Below are 17,950 nucleotides of genomic sequence, written 5' to 3' on the forward strand. Positions count from 1 at the left end.
GTCATTATCATCAACTAGCTGACGGCCAGTGGTCAGTTGTGGATTCGTTCAACGGTGGAAACAGGGTGGACGCTCGGATGGGGCATGTCTGCGTCTATGAGCCAGTCCTCAAGTTAGTAGTTTCATTGATTGATCGGTTGGTTGAAATGATCGTACGATGCAATGATGATGGTGATTGGTTGGCTGACTGATTGACTGACTAACTGACCGACTAACAGATTCATTGCTTGGTTATTTGGTAATGTGGTTTTGTTGTTTTCATTGATTGTTATAGATACAAAACGGACATGAATTTGAGAGTTCATACAAACAGTTATTCATACAAACAAACAAATACACAAATACACAAAACTATATACGTAAACAGGCAAACATATACACGAACACACATATGCACACACACACATACAGATATTTGTATATGCATGGTGGTGCCAGGAAGAATAGATGGTTCAATGATGTCCACGCGTTTGATGTTCACGCCAATAGATGGCAGATGATAAATGTATACGTCAATAATTGCCATTTTTTTTAATCATTGCTAATGTAATTATTAATTTTTGTCATTTTTCTTCTCACAAACTATATTAATCAAAGTCTAAACTTAATTATATAACTATATTAATGAACTGTATTAATCTATAGTCTTCACAGACCAGTAGCATTTCAGTATCAAGACAATCACAAACCAATCAAGCTACAAATTCCTCTCAAGACCAATCACATTTCGACATTGAAATAACCGCCAACCAATCAAACTACTAACTCCACCCACAGACCGTTGGTATCCCTACACCGAAACTTTCCTACCATTGTTGCGTGGCGTTCAACTACCAGCTCTGGTTCTTCGGCGGCACAAAGCCATCGCTGCCATCAACGTCATCGACGTTTTCAATGACGTCATCGTCTCTGGTCCTGGAGGAATGTACCGACGATGTTTACGTTCTCGACTGTCTGGAGAAGAGATGGCAGAGGATGACGGTTCAGGGTACGAAGCCGAAGAAAAGATCAGGGTTAGTTGACTTGCCGGCTGGTTTGGTTTGGAGGGTTGGTTGGTTGGATGGTTGGTAAGAATTTATTTAATATATTTTGCTACTCTAAAGGCACTCGGGGACCTTAATGAACGACAAAATGGTGGTGTTTGGTGGTTGGAACAATCCCACATGCTTCAACGACGTCTTCATATTAGATCTAAGTGAGTGATGGGGTCGAAGGGGTATGGCAGTTAGAAAGATGATGATGACGACGAAAGCTCTGCTGCTGCTGATGTTGTTGGTTGTAACACGGTTACAATGGTGGTGGTGACTATAATGGTGATGATGATGACGAATATAATGATGATGGTGTTAGTCATAATTGTTTACTGTCATAACTCTTTAAATTTCTCAAATTCGAATTAGTTGAATGTGAGTGGACTCAACCTGAAATTACTGGTCCGCCGCCCAGTCCAAGAAGGTACCTTCTTAGTACCTTTATTATTATTAACTTATTATTTACTTATCATAACTTCAATTGCTATCGCCTGTTGCATTTTATGGTGATAATTATTATCGTTATTAGTCTTTATTATATTAATTATTAATAATTACTTCTATAATAATAATTATTTTAGCTGGCATTCCTCTTGTGCACTGGGCACTGACCAGATAGTAATCCACGGCGGCTTCAATTCTCAGTGCGTTCTTGACGACCTATTCGTCCTGAATGTCGGCTAGTAAAGTTTATTATTTCTATTATAATAATATTTATTATTATATTAATTATAATTATCATTACGCCACTCAGACTTGTTGACGTGGACTAGATTACAACTCCAGCCAAGACTGCCCAGACGAACAGGTTAACGACCTTAAATGGCCTAATTAAACTGCGATCAATATTCGTTATGTCCCAACTAAATATCACCACTCACTGTCGTGGCTTAATTCTTTTGACCTAATTAAATATTTACCCTTTATCGTCACCATGTTATTATTATAATTTTAATAGGGATATAACCTTATTACACCACCACCAGGTCATGCACTAATTTGCCTACCGTACCACCATGAGAATGGACGCTTCCATCAAATTTTGGCGTTTGGGGGCGGAGACAATGACGGCGGTTTTTACTCCGATCTCGTCAACATCATGTTACCTTTCGTCTAATTGGTTGTTAAAATTGAAGCGTTGTTACCTTCTGTCTGATTGGTTGCCAAGATTTATGAATTATTCAGTCTTCTACCTGATTGGCTCCTAGCGTTTTAGGCATCGTTTTAAACTTCCATATGATTGGCTGCTAATCTAGAATTCGATATTTTTTTGAAGACTTTTTCATTTATTGACTGGTTTTATTTATTTTAACATTTTGTTCAATGTGTTTTATCGTATTTTCTATTTATTGATGTTTTCATTAATTTCATAAAATCATTTTCAAATGGTGACGCAATGAAATTGACTCTAGCCTTATACTGCGTTGTCAAAGTATATCAATAATAAAATGAAAATTATATAATTAATAAATATATGGGTTTTTGTTTATTAAAATAATAATTATTTTAATAATTTTAAGAGTAACTTTTATTTCTGTATGTTATTAACTGCATTAATAATCAACTTCTGTCGTAAAAGTTATATCAAAATGATAATATATTACGAAAATGGTAGAGAAATACATCATCTTAAGATAAAAAATAATAATGATATAATAATATATAATTAATAAAATAAGATTATTATGACAAAATAATAAAATAATGGTAAAGAACTGAATAGTTGAAAATAATGAAAGTCTAAGTGAAAAAGTAATCGATAGTAAGAACAGATGCTATTGGTTGGTTCGTTCATCTGAGGTAGCAAGCCGCGATCTGATTGGTCAGCCGTTGATGAACTTTCTCAAAGGAATCATTCATTCTGCCAAGCAATTTCACGTCGGCTTTTATCTGAAATAATCAATTTTATATATTTTAATATTATTATGCCGCAATATTTTTAAATTAATTAATTAATCGTAAATAATAAATAAATGTTTTAAGTTTATTACCCTTCGAAATCTTAAGGCGTCCCTGTATTCTTGTACATATTCGTTCAGTTTAAACAGCTCATCTGAGGTAAGTTGAATCTGATCGATTGAAGATTGTTATCCAGTTAGAATTGAGTATTCAAATAATTTTTAACCAATTAAACTCGAGTATAAAATTTTTTTACCAGATTAGTTAGATTAAAATAAGTTTAGAAAAAAGGACATCTCACATCGTCTTTTTCTAGAAGTGACATTGTTTCACCAAGCAACAACTGGAAGAATCTAATTAGCGCATTAATTAATTAATTTACAATTATTTATATAATATTATAATCGCATTGGTCAAGTAATAAATAAACGGTACGATATTTTATTTAGCAACCAAAATCTAAACGCAAATGAAATGTCAGAGAGCAGACGAAAGAAAAATTTAAAAAAATTTTCAACTCCAGCCACCCAAATTATTTGAATATATACAACATATCACATTTATAATAATTATTATATTTAAAAAAAATATATATATATATAATAATCATAATAAATAATTATCGACAACGATAATTGTGATAATCATTTTGAAAAACTGGAACATACTCATGGTGGATGACTGCCTCTTTCAAAAGAACAATCAAAATATTGATAGCACCTCCCAAGTTCCCATCATCTAAGAGCCTCTTATATTCAACTAATTTGGCTGTAGAATGGAGAGAATCAAAAGAATTAGGTTAAAATTTATTAAAATAATATTATTAATGAATAATATTTCCATAATAATTATTGATTATATTTAAAGTAACAGATTCAAAAATTGAAAAAAACTGGTCTTACTCAAGATAGTTAGCTGGATGTTAAAGTGTACAGTACCTCCAATATCAGCTATCACCTCCCATCTCTCTAGAATATTGCCCATCGTTATAGCATCGATGGCTAGTAACCTTATTAATATTCATAAATGAATTATGTTAATGAGTGAATAAATGAATAAATTAAAAAATAAATAGGTGTAGTGTAGATACATTGATAATGGTAATTTTTAAATGAAATTACTTTTTAACAATGGAGGCGGTAAAGTTTGTGTCCTGGAATTAGTTCAATGTCATCGTGAGATTAGGAAAATTATTTAATATTTATTATTATTATTATAATATTATAATAATAATTATTATTATTACTATTATTATCATCATCAACATTTTCATCAATCTACCAATTCATCCATTTGTTCATTTCTTTTTATCTATTTAAAATTCAATTCATTCGAAATTCATATCTCCATCATTCCATGAATGATTGAATGAATGATGAATGAATGATTAAGCTAATCAACCAGTCAACTGACCAGCAAACAGACTAGCCAACGAGTTAATATATCAACCTTTTCAATTAACAAATCTATCAGCTAACGACCAAACCAATGAACCAACCAATGAACTAATCAACCAACCAACCAACAAACCAACCAACCAGCCAGCTAGCCAACCAACCAGCCAATCAATCAATCAATTAACCAACCAATCACACAACCTTAGATCTGACAGCCCATATAAGAGCATTGGCATATTGTTTCTTCTGCAACCATTTCAATGAGAAACTTCTGCATATTATATTGGCTGGAAGAGAACATATTATTATTACTACTATAATTAATAATAATAATAACTATAATAAAAATATAATAATAATAATAATAAGCACTATCATCATCATTATTAAAATCATCGTCTCCTTCATCATCATAACGTACCTTCGTTGGATAGTTGATATTTGTTAAGTGTAATAATAACTATACTAAATAATAATAATAATAATTAGCACTATCAACATCGTAACCATCATCTTCCTCCTCCTCCTCCTCCTCATCACTAACTGCCAGCATCATCATCACCTTCATCATCACCTTCATCAACACCACCATCATCATCACTTTCATCACCACCACCATCATCATCACCTTCATCACCACCAACATCATCATCGCCTTTATCACAGCCACCACCATCATCATAATCACCACTACCGGCCTTCACTCAACAGTTGATATTTGTTACAGGTGTGTAGTAGCTTCTCGACTTTTAGCGTCGACTCCAGAGAATCTCTCAACACCAAGTCACCTATATGCGCTCTACAGACGGTGGTGGCGAGGACGAGGACGACGATGTGGTGGTGATGATAATGTTGACGATAATGACAATAAAGATTATGAAAGTGAATGCATCACAATAATAATGATGATGATGATGAATGTGATATGATGACGATAATGATAGTAAAGGTATTACGATGATGAAATAATAATAATAATAATAAAAACAATAATAATAACTGACTTCCCATAAGCAGGGCAGCTTGAATAGTAACCGATGGCTGTATCTCTCAGACTAAATAATAATAATAATAATAATTATTATTATTATTATTACTATTATTATTAATTTAAATTCATCAATACCAAGGTCGACGGTTTATTGGAGCATTATAAAAATTTCCATAGCAATTTTTATCTAACTTTGTTTAAAATATAATGGCCGAAATCTTTTAACGAAAAACTGATTAACGCGATAATTCGCTCGTCATATAGCATATACTGTGACGGAAACACTACTTAACCAATTTTCTTACTCTCAAGCACATGTCGATCAAAGAGCATGAGAGGATCGTACATTATATTTTACATCTCACTCATTTACACTCTGATATATAATTAATGATTTTCGATTGATTTCATTTGGGTTTTATCTTTTCGGTCAATAAAAGAATGTTTCTATTATCAAAAATTAGTCAAAATCGTGATCATCATCAATCAATCAATCAATCAATCAATCAATCAATCAATCTATCTATCTATCTATCTATCTATCTATCTATCTATCTATCTATCTATCTATCTATCTATCTATCTATCTATTTATCTAGCCATCACTTAATCAACCTTGGACATGAAACAAGGGATGAGGCGTATTCTAGAATAAAAAATTCTCTAAGGTTTGATCCAAATCTATAAAAAAAAATTAAAAAATGTTTTCAACCAATCAATCAATCAAACAAACAACCAATCATAAAATCAATCAAACTAATTAACAACCAACCAATCAATCAATTAACGAACTAATCCACAAATCAAATCAGTCAATCAGCCAGTCACTCAACAAATCAACCAGCCGACCGAATAAAGCAACTTACAAATCAGCCAATCAAATCAACCAACCAACCAACCAATCATCACCGTCGTAAAAAAAACCCCACAAACCCAGCCGGCTTATCATCAATGTGTCCACTGTGCTGTAGTAGGTCGGTCAGGTGACACACGAACCACCAATTAGGAAAGGTTGTGCTAATTTGGAGGAGCGTGATTGGTAGTTCAGAAATAATAAATTAACATAATAATTGCAAATGACCTCACCACCATCATATCAACACCACCACCAACGTTATGATAATCGGACAGAAAAAATTCATCACCATCATCATCATCATCATGATTACCACAACCCCCAACATCACCACCCCCGTCATCGCCCTCATCACAACTCCACCATCACCACCATCTTCACAACTGCCTGCCCACCTTGCAATACAAAGGGCCTCTCTAATGTCCATCATTATAATGGATAGGATGATGTTATCCCAATCCGTCAGACCCAGGTTCCCGCCATATTGATCGATGCAAAACTGTCAATCAATCAATCAATCAATCAATCAATCAATCAATCAATCAATTAGCCAACCAAAAAAATCCATCCAACCATCTATCCATTGTCATCATCCACATTTTTTTGATCAAACGTTCAGTCCATCTTTCAACAAACCTAACTAACTTTCAGTTAAACTAAAACTTTAAATTAATCCACAAACCTATCAACTACTCAATCAATCAAGCAACCAACCTGCACATGCATTTTTAAATCAGTAGCCTCACAGAGTGGTGATTGGTAGAAGAGTCGACAAATCAGCATGCAGTACCAAGTTCCCAGCGAATCACGGAGCTTTGTGAACATTTGGTCCTGCCCAGCAAGCAACTATCAACCAATAAGAACAAAGAATTATTGACCAATAAAAATTGAAAATTATTACAGACCGTTATCAATATTTTAAAACTTGAAAATTATATAATAGCTCTGTTAATTCTACATAAAAATAAAATGTCAAAATCATCATCACAATAATAATAATATTAATAAAAATAATAATAACACTGATAAACTTGTAATGATAAAAATAATTACGGTTGTAATAGAATTAATTACGATAAGAACCTTGCAGAGATCGCTAAGTTTGTCATCAACGGAGAAAGTTCCATCTTCATCCTGTTCTTCGCAGACCAGGTGCCACTGCCTCCATTTCAAAGAGAACTCCTGCTGAGAGTACTGGCCGTGCTGGAAATTAGTGGATGGATGGAAGGAAGGATGAGTTTAACGAATTCAAAACAGAGGGGAACACGTTCGCTCATTCTATAGAACCCACGTTTGTTTCAACTCACACCTTAATAAAATCTTCTCGACAAAATTTTAAAAATACTCGTTTGAAACATCAGAGCAAAAAATCTTATTTAGAAGGGCATATAAACGCCCTATGAGCCACCCCACCCTCAAAGATAACTTTATATACAGCGAGATACTAACACCCCCTGTCAAAGGAAGGCATACATACAAAGGGGGGGTGTACAAACGCCCCCATAAACCCACCCCTTCTCGAGGATAACCTTATATATTGGCATTTTACTGAGTAAAAGATCCATGGTCCTGAAGGGTTCCGTGTGAGATGATGAGTGAAGCGAGAGGAGGTGTCTGGCCTCCTCTATACGAGCTAAACATACCAGGGAGTACAGCTGCGTGAATGGATGGATGGATGGATAGATGGATGAGTGAGTGAATGAGTGAGTGAAAGAATGAGTGAGTGAATGAATGAGTAACTGAAGAATGGAAAAATGAATTTAATAATAAATAAATGGACGAATGAGAGATATCTTTACAGCAGTTAACCTTGCATAGACTGATAAATGAATAAAAAAAGATAATTGAGTGAGTGAATGAATGAATGAACGAATGATGAATGAATGAATGATAAATGAATCATCATCATTTCACCGCATCCCAGTATAGATGATGTTTATCGTAGAGTTCACTTTTAATGACGCGATTTACTTTGTTGTCACCGTCGTAAAACTTCATCTGAAACCAATCCATCAGCTGACTGACTATGTACCTGCCTGATTGGTGGCCTGCGTTTTGGTTGGCGATTGCTGACTGGTCAGTTGATTGATTGGTCAATTGACTGATTGGTCGGTTGATTGATTGGTTAATTGTTAACTTAGTTATTTAATTGATCGATTGGTGACAGAATTAGTTCATTGGCTTGTGATCTAGTTAATAATTGATTGAATGGTTTGTGACCTACTTAGTGACCTATTTAAACATTAATTGATTGATTGATTGTTTGATTAATTGAAAGAGTTGATTTGGTTAGTTTGTCTGGCGCATAAGATGGTTGATTCGAAAACAGCTCTTGGTGAAGTGAAACAAATTGTTAAAGAAATCAAAATTTACAGAAATAGATCAAAATAAAACCTGTGATAATTTCTAATGGAGTCAAATGACTTAATGAGCAATAAAATGAAATGAGTAACAGAAAAAAAAAATTAATTCACTGACGTAAGAAACACCAAATAGACAGTCATTGGTTATTGAAACAAAACAAACAAACGAACAAACAAATCTGATTGGTTGATAAAACATATAGGGAAATACAAGGCTAGACCTAATTGGTCAATGAAAATGATTTCCGCCAAACTCCATAGCAACTCTGTCATCTCCATCAATTCTAACTGTCCAATCATTATCCGGTTATGATTATCATCTTTCGAGAATCCTGATAACGATGATGGTAATGATGATAGTGATGATGATCATTCGTTTTGTATGATAATGTTGTCGGTTTTACAATGATTAGACTGTAGTTTTAGATAATAATGATGATGATAGTAATATAATGATACTGATGATGATTGCAACAACGGCGATGATGATAATGATTTCAATGACATCAGTGATGATGATGATGACGAAGTCACGCACTCAATAGCGACTGAAGATGAATGGTACAGGCCTTTATGGTCGATCTGTACTGCCGGCTATAAGCCAACAATCTGTCAATCAAAATAATAATAATATTATAATGATAATATAAAAATAAAATAACTTCTTAAAAAACTTATTGATTTATTATTATTATTATTATTCACAAATAAATTAGGAGAAAAATACAAAAAAAATGTAACAATGATTTCACTAATTTACTTGTTAGATCGCATTTTTTCTGCCATATCTTCATGTCGGCCAGTGCCGAATTCACTCTGAACATTCAGGAAAATCACTAATTTAGGGAAAAGTAATATGGGTAGAATCAAAATTTTAGAATGTCATTCAGTTTAGCTTTTTATCATAATTAAACTAAACCTAATTAACAAATTATTCTGTCTAATTAACATAATCTAGCTTTCTTGAATAATTTTAAATAATTTAACAATAGCAAACAAATTAAATGTATATGCATAAACACACATACATACACAATACACATATGTACACACAAACACACACACACACACACACACACACACACACACACGTGTAACCAATTCAACTCATGATCAATTCCAAAACATCTTGCAGGTTATAATTATTGCTTAAAATATTATTTTAAAATTCTACCACTATTTGTAAACATTAACAAAAAATTATTAACGTCTAAATTCACTTTTAAAATTTTATTTAAAATCGTGGCATGATGGCCTAATGGTTAAGGTTGCCTGCTGTTGTTTCACAGTAACCGGGTTCGAATAAGACAAAAAGATTCCCGCCTATCACATGCTTTGAGTGTGACGTGTCATTTAGCTTGTATTCGTATACGATGTTTGTAGCATGTTGTCGAATCCTCACTCACATCTGGATTCGCATAAGACAACTCTCATCTCTTCCTGCTGCATGTCAATGTCCCAGACCAGATGATCAATTCTCACTTTTCTGGCATCTTCTGGTTTTGATAGATCCAACGGCTTGGTTTTGTTTTCTGGTTAGTTAGGAGAAAACAAAATTAGGTGCTAGAAATTTCAAATCGAAGTATAATGATTAAGTAATCCGGTTGTTACACTAAAATGTTACAAGAATAAAACTAGAAACTGTATGAGTCTAAAAAGGCTACAAAAAAATAATTAATAAAATTTCTAATGAATTACGAATGTGAACATGAATTATACATATATATCTGTATATCACATATATATATAATATAAGAATGAAATTTCAAAGGTAAATAATTAAATATTAATTAGTTAATTAACTAATTATTAAGCATTAAAAATTACAATTAATCTGATTTTAATTTCATTGAATTTTAACATTTATTTAACTGTTAACAAATTTTTCATCATTTTTTTTATATTTTCAAAACTTATAGTTCAGTCAGAGTTAAACATAAACTCAAACTGTTAGATGTCAGGTTAGCATTTAGACTTTTAGAGAGAAAGATAGTGGGCATGTAGTTCAAGATCACCATGATAAGTGCTATTTAAGCAATTGAATACAAAATGAAAGATAATGATTAAATTACCATTAGCCGGTCTGTAATGGCGGCCATTGTACAAAAACAAATGATTTCCTATTCCCCAGGTGCACTTTAATAATAAATCTGTGTCAGATTTCGTGAAGACAGCATTTTCTTTTTTGGACGGCTTAAAAATATATTTTAAAATTAATTTCAAAATAACATTTTTAATCTTTATAATAAATAATTTAAAAAATTTAAATTACCGTCAATTCAAATAATTCGCGCTTGTTCATACTTGTATTATCGTTTATTTGTTTTTTTTTAAACCCATAGAGCTCTAATTTTTCAAAATGATTTGAGTGGCTTTTTTTACTCAAAAATTGAACTATCATTATTGTTAAAATGGTCTATAGTGTTAGTCAGAGTTTACATGTTGCTTTGCTATTTTTAGGACAACAGCATAAATTAATCAAAAAGTTATCAAAATCACTATTTTAATTTTTACTAAAATAAAATAGATAATAGTGATAATAAAGGCGTTTAAATTCGTCCAATTTTAAACCTATACCCGTCATATAATTCATATTTGTTCAGTTTATTTCGTAATTATCAAGAAAATTTTTCTATTTACTCAATTGCATATTTAAAATAATTCTCTTTTTGGTATTCGTTTTATGAGTAACTAACAAACAGTTAAGAAATGGATGTATTTATTCAATCATCAATTAAACTAGGTATTTTAATCAAATTTTGTTATAAAAATATAATTTAGATTAAATTGTTCTTTCGTTTTCATTCTTTTTCCATTCTGCATTTTTCAGATACTTTTCAACATGGTATGGTACTGAAATAGTGCGTTTTATGACGTGTGTATGTATTGTGACGTCATTCAATCAATTAATTGTTTTTTTGAATAACTTATTTTTATTATATAAACTAATATTTTTATGGAAATAATAATTAAATAGCAAATGGTCATCATTTCTTAATAAATTCATCCATTAATTAAATCCATCAATCATTTAATACCTTGTCTATCATTCATCCATACATTCATGTATGCATTCATTCATCCGCTCGTTCGTTCGTTCATTCATTCAATCAGTTATTTGTTTATATTTATTTATTAATCCACTATAAAAAAAAAATTTTGAAAATTTACCGACATTCGTGACATCTTTGCCGTGAATCATCGTTTGCGCCAGGACCTGTATGTACACTTCGGGCAGTAAAGTAACCCCTGTGTGTATTATATTATAGATATATAGATGGAAATATATAGATAGATAGATACATGGATGGAAATATATATATAGATATATAGATGGAAATATATACCATCACAAAAAATCTTTCATGGAATTCTCACCTACAAACTACCTCAGACAAAATCAACAAACTCACAGGCATCTTCTACAAAATCAAATATAAACTCTCTCGTTCTGCTCTTCGCACGCTTTATTACACATTCATCTACCCTTATCTAACCTACTGCATCACACTATGGGGAAATAGTCCATAAAGCCACCTGAATAATCTAATACTTTCCCAAAAAAGATCAATACGTTTAATTTTTAACCTTAAACCCGATTCTCATACTAAACCCTTCTTCCTAGCAAAAAAAATTTTACCAGTTAACTTTATCTGTCTTTACTACTCTGCTTTATTCGTTTTTAAATTTATCAACAATCTTCTCCCACCTCACTTTATCAACTTCTACACATTAAGTAACTCCGTTCAATCTACAACCACTAGACACACCCCTCTCTTCTATATCTACAAAACTCGCCTCAAATTAATCCAGACAAGCATAAAAATAACAGGTCCTAAAATTTGGACAGAACTTGTACCTCCCCATCTAAGAGCCATCATAAACCTACAACATTTCAAGTCAAAATTCCGTGCTTTTTTATTGACACTGGATCTCGACTCCACCACCTAATATTATATTAAGAATACGTTAGAACAAATGATGCGGATGAATGGTCTTTATGAATGGTTAAACATTTATGTGTTTATATATGTACTGAGCGAACATTTACATAGTTATATGTCTATATATGCATGACACGAACATTTACTTATTTATCTTCAATTATCTTTCTGCTTCAGTTATTTTCCTTATTTTATTTCATTAACTATTCATGTATCTACCTGATATGGCCACCACAAGACAAACAGTCTTATTCGGTCTCCGCATATTCAACTTCATAACTTTTATTCACTTATTTGATATGTTGTTGATTATGAATAAAACTTTGAAAATGAAAAAAAAAATATAGATAGATATATGGATGGAAATATATAGATAGATATATGGATGGAGATATATAGATAGATATATAGATGGAGATATATAGATAGATACAGAGTGCATTAGCACACCTTCCACAAAATTTTGAAACAAAAGTTGAATAATGAATGTAATGAACAAAAAAAATAATAATAATGTATGCTGAGTGTAAGCAATAAATTTGCGAAGGAAAAATTATATGAAAATTTCAGAATTAAATAATTTTGCCAAATAATAAAAGAAACTTGTTTTCAACACGAAAAAAATTTTGGTCGGGCACATTTGGCGTTAACGAGTTAAAGCGAGAGCTTATGCGCCAAAATGAAAGTCGAGTGTGCTGAAGAGCTTACAGAGCTTAAACCTATAAATATATCGTGATTGAAAAGTTGAGAAACTGAACATATTTTCAGTAAAGTGAAACAAAATTGTAACTGTGATTAAATCATCCGAGATGGAAATTAAATTTGATAAAAAAAAGGAATACAAGAAAGATAAACTAACGAGGCCTCTTTTCCCTGGTTGTTCGGAAAAAATCTGCGTATGTTGGTAATTAGCAATTTTATATTTTCTTAGACATATCAATCAAATTTAACATTTAACTTCGTTAGCTTAGATAATTGTATTATAGAGATTGATTCTCTCACACAAGGGATACAAACTGTCTTTCAACGCTCATTTCGTCCATTGAACCTGTTAAAATGCTACAAAAACACATGCAGTTTAGTCTGTTGGCCCCTTGTACTTATTGTCACATTTCTGTGTTGTAATTGAATATCCAAGAGAATTCAATAACGAAATGTTTTACTCACCTCTCGTTTCTCAACTGCTTCACGGCTATCCGGTTTACAAAATTAAAACATGTCAGTCACAGAAAAAATTTAGCGACAAAATAATGTAGTTAGTTGCTAAAATCTCCTGGTTTTGTGTTGCAATGATGAGTCTGTGTGTGTGTTGTCTGTGCGTGTGTTGTGTGTTTGTGTTGTGTGTGCGTGTGTAGTTGAATTTACATACATTACATACCTTTCTTTTTCCGATAGAATCATTATAATGTTAAAAATATGATAACAGCTTTAAAAAATGAATATATAAAAACTTGAACTTGAATGAATATATATAAAAAGTTGAGCTACAGCATGGTGTAATGGTTGAAGCCGTCTGAATCTACCTTGAAAGTGACAGAGTTCAAACGCAATGTTTGCTAAGTTAATCTAAACACAATCAGGTCGTTGTTAATGCTGAAAAACGCAGTAGAATTAAAAAACCCACATAAAGAGCGCTTGATATATGTTAGTGCATCTGGTACTAAATAATATTTTATTAATTTAACAAAAAGTGTTACTGGCCTCTCCCTTCCCGAATGATCCATGATGGATTTGTGAAAAAAATTCGCGAATCATGAAAAAAATTGATAGGGCTATCGACAAAAATAAAAAAAAGACCTCTCTATTTTCGGAATCTCTCCAATCGTCAGCGACGACAAAGGCCAGCAGGCAAGCCACAGCCGCCAGCATGAAAAAACTTGCTAACTTTCCCGCCATTTCGATATGGATTTGATATCTGATGATATTATAGAAATGTACACAGTTTCGAGGAAGATATTTCAAACTCAACTGCAGAAATGGGTAGAAAGATGCTTCAGTTGATCGTATTTACAAGAATTTTAAGAGTTACGATGCACTAAACAGCTGAATGTTCAGATAGATATAGATCGGCCAACGGTAGACATATGTACGAGAACTAAAAAAACATGATAATAAATTAAATGAAATTTTTGAGCAATAAAAAATAAAAATCATAAAACAAATTTAAAGAAATAAATAATTCATCGATTTGGACATTCATCACCATCATGCGACTTTCTTCCTATTGACAATCCTATCAAATAAAAAACAATTTAGAAGCAAATTTACTGCAAAATTCAAACATATGTACCCGTTTAATGGCTAGAAATATGTATACATATAAAAAAAACACACACCACCACCACACACCCACTCTCTCTCTCTCTCTCTGTCTCTCCCTCTTTCTCATGCAATCATCTCTCACACACACAAACACACACACATATACATACATACATACTGTATTGTTTGAATTCTAACAAATTGTTGGCACTAATCAATTTAGCGTTTGTCTTTTCTATTTTCCTTACTAGAATTTTTTAATTTGGTACTATGATAATTTTGTCTTTTAAACATTGTTAATATATTTTCACACGGATTTTCATTCTGGACTAATTATAATTAATTAATTACATCTTACAAACAAAAAATCCAGGCGATCAGGAATAGTCTTTATTTTATCAATCGTTAATTAATTAAATTATTAATGAATAAACAAATTAATTATTAATTTTATGTAATTAAAATAATGTTGTCAATTTTCTGATGGTTTTTTCTTATAGTTTCGTTAACAAGGCCCTGAAATTTAATTTATTTCATTCTTTCATTAATACATTATCCCATTTATTTATTTATTCATTTATTCATTCATTCAGTCAATCAACCAATCATTCATTCAAAACATTCATTTATTCGTTCGTTCGTTCGTTCATTGATTGATTCATTCATTCATTTATTCAAATCTTAAGTGTGTATGTGTTTTTGATTTTACGTACCTCTTTTTTACCATGGAACTGGCTGCCTGTTAAAAAATGATAAAGTGCCGCATGTATAAAAGTTTTTATATGTGTGTGTATGTGTGTGAGTGTGTTTGTGTGTATGTGTTTGTATGTGTGTGTGTGTGTGCGTCGTTGGTTTTACATACCTTTTCACCCTTTTCTGCATAGAATCATTATCCTGTTAAAAACTTTTAAAAAATATTTAATAAATTTAATTGTCATGTAGTTAAAAACTCTCATGGTGTGGTGAGTGAGTGTGTGGGTGCGTTTGTGTATGTGTGTGTGTGTGTCTGTGTGTGCGTGTGTGTGAATGTCGTTGATTGTACATACCTCTCTTTTCCCAATAGAATCATGATCCTGTTAAAAAAAATGATAACAGTTCTAAAAAATGAATATATAAAAAAAGTTGAACTTGTGGAATAGTTCTCATGTATGCGTGCATGTGTGAGTAAGTGTATATGTGCGTGTGTGTGAGTGTCGTTGATTGTACATACCTCTCTTTTCCCTATAGAATCATGGTCCTGTTAAAAAAAATGAAAACATTTCTGAAAAATGAATATATAAAAAGTTGAACTTGTGGAATAGTTCACATGTGTGCGTGCTTGTGTTAGTGTGTGTGTGTATGAGTGTGTGTGTGTGAGTGTCGTTGATTGTACATACCTCTCTTTTCCCGATAGAATCATGATCCTGTTAAAGAAAATGATAACATTTCTAAAAAATGAATATATAAAAAGTTGAACTTGTGGAATAGTTCACATGTTTGCGTGCGTGTGTAAGTAAGTGTATGTGTGCGTGTGTGTGAGTGTCGTTGATTGTACATACCTCTCTTTTCCCGATAGAATCATGATCCTGTTAAAAAAAATAATAACATTTCTAAAAAATGAATATATAAAAAGTTGAACTTGTGGAATAGCTCACATGTGTGCGTGCGTGTGTGAATAAGTGTATGTGTGCGTGTGTGTGAGTAAGTGTGAGTGTGTGTGAGTGTCGTTGATTGTACATACCTCTCTTTTCCCTATAGAATCATGATCCTGTTAAAAAAAATGATAACAGTTCTAAAAAATGAATATACAAAAAGTTGAACTTGTGGAATAGCTCACATGTGTGCGTGCGTGTGTAAGTAAGTGTATGTGTGCGTGTGTGTGAGTGTCGTTGATTGTACATACCTCTCTTTTCCCGATAGAATCATGATCCTGTTAAAAAAAATGATAACAATTCTAAAAAATGAATATATAAAAAGTTTGACTTGTGGAATAGTTCACATGTGTGCGTGTCTGTGTTAGTGTGTGTGTATGAGTGTGTGGATGAGTCGTTGATTGTACATACCTCTCTTTTCCCGATAGAATCATGATCCTATTAAAAAAAAATGATAACATTTCTAAAAAATGAATATATAAAAAGTTGAACTTGTGGAATAGTTCACATGTGCGCGTGCGTGTGTAAGTAAGTGTATGTGTGCGCGTGTGTGAGTGTCGTTGATTGTACATACCTCTCTTTTCCCGATAGAATCATGATCCTGTTAAAAAAAATGATAACATTTCTAAAAAATGAATATATAAAAAGTTGAACTTGTGGAATAGCTCACATGTGTGCGTGCGTGTGTGAGTAAGTGTATGTGTGCGTGTGTGTGAGTAAGTGTTAGTGTGTGTGAGTGTCGTTGATTGTACATACCTCTCTTTTCCCTATAGAATCATGATCCTGTTAAAAAAAATGATAACAGTTCTAAAAAATGAATATACAAAAAGTTGAACTTGTGGAATAGTTCACATGTGTGCGTGCCTGTGTTAGTGTGTGTGTATGTGTGTGTGTTTGTGTCGTTGATTGTACATACCTCTCTTTTCCCGATAGAATCATGATCCTGTTAAAAAAAATGATAACATTTCTAAAAAATGAATATATAAAAAGTTGAACTTGTGGAATAGTTCACATGTTTGCGTGCGTGTGTAAGTAAGTGTATGTGTGCGTGTGTGTGAGTGTCGTTGATTGTACATACCTCTCTTTTCCCGATAGAATCATGATCCTGTTAAAAAAATTATAACAGTTCTAAGAAATGAATATATAAAAAGTTGAACTTGTGGAATAGTTCTCATGTATGCGTGCGTGTGTGAGTAAGTGTATGTGTGCGTGTGTGTGTGTAAGTGTGAGTGTGTGTTAGTATCGTTGATTGTACATACCTCTCTTTTCCCGACAGAATCATGATCCTGTTAAAAAAAATGATAACAGAATTTAAAAAATCAATATACAAAAACTTGAACTGCCACTTGCAAATATCGTAAATATAAAAAAAACCTCTCTCTTTCCTGGAGCATTCTTTTCTTTAGCGACTACCACAGCAGCCAGCAGGCAAGCCACAGCCGCCAACATGGAAAAAGTCGCTAACTTGCTAGTCATTTCGATGGGGATTGATGGTAATATAGATTTCCACACAATTTCGATTGTTGAAAATAGCACAAAGAAGCTTAAATTGATGGTATTTATAACATTTTCGACA

The 17,950-nt window shown here is 32.4% G+C and overlaps 1 protein-coding gene across 1 annotated transcript; it reads right to left on the minus strand.

The window, feature by feature from the left end:
* Positions 1-925: 925 nt before the first annotated feature.
* On the minus strand, positions 926-10,852 carry HELRODRAFT_185380 (hypothetical protein). Its single transcript, XM_009014627.1, has 29 exons — positions 10,810-10,852; positions 10,610-10,730; positions 10,510-10,516; positions 9,944-10,070; positions 9,298-9,373; positions 9,076-9,146; positions 8,759-8,869; positions 8,089-8,222; positions 7,704-7,829; positions 7,258-7,377; positions 6,889-7,020; positions 6,570-6,673; positions 6,252-6,335; positions 5,934-5,999; positions 5,332-5,382; positions 5,036-5,126; positions 4,923-4,932; positions 4,529-4,614; positions 4,052-4,083; positions 3,833-3,939; positions 3,599-3,698; positions 3,232-3,283; positions 3,023-3,100; positions 2,015-2,921; positions 1,786-1,836; positions 1,613-1,710; positions 1,401-1,455; positions 1,092-1,195; positions 926-1,010 (listed from the first exon to the last, which is right to left on the minus strand). Exons 4-24 carry the CDS (start codon positions 9,984-9,986, stop codon positions 2,823-2,825), a joined length of 1,773 nt encoding a protein of 590 aa, XP_009012875.1. The 5' UTR covers positions 9,987-10,070; positions 10,510-10,516; positions 10,610-10,730; positions 10,810-10,852; the 3' UTR covers positions 926-1,010; positions 1,092-1,195; positions 1,401-1,455; positions 1,613-1,710; positions 1,786-1,836; positions 2,015-2,822.
* Positions 10,853-17,950: the final 7,098 nt, after the last annotated feature.

Source organism: Helobdella robusta (assembly GCF_000326865.2).
Source record: "Helobdella robusta unplaced genomic scaffold HELROscaffold_14, whole genome shotgun sequence".
In the NCBI taxonomy this organism is placed as follows: domain Eukaryota; kingdom Metazoa; phylum Annelida; class Clitellata; order Rhynchobdellida; family Glossiphoniidae; genus Helobdella; species Helobdella robusta.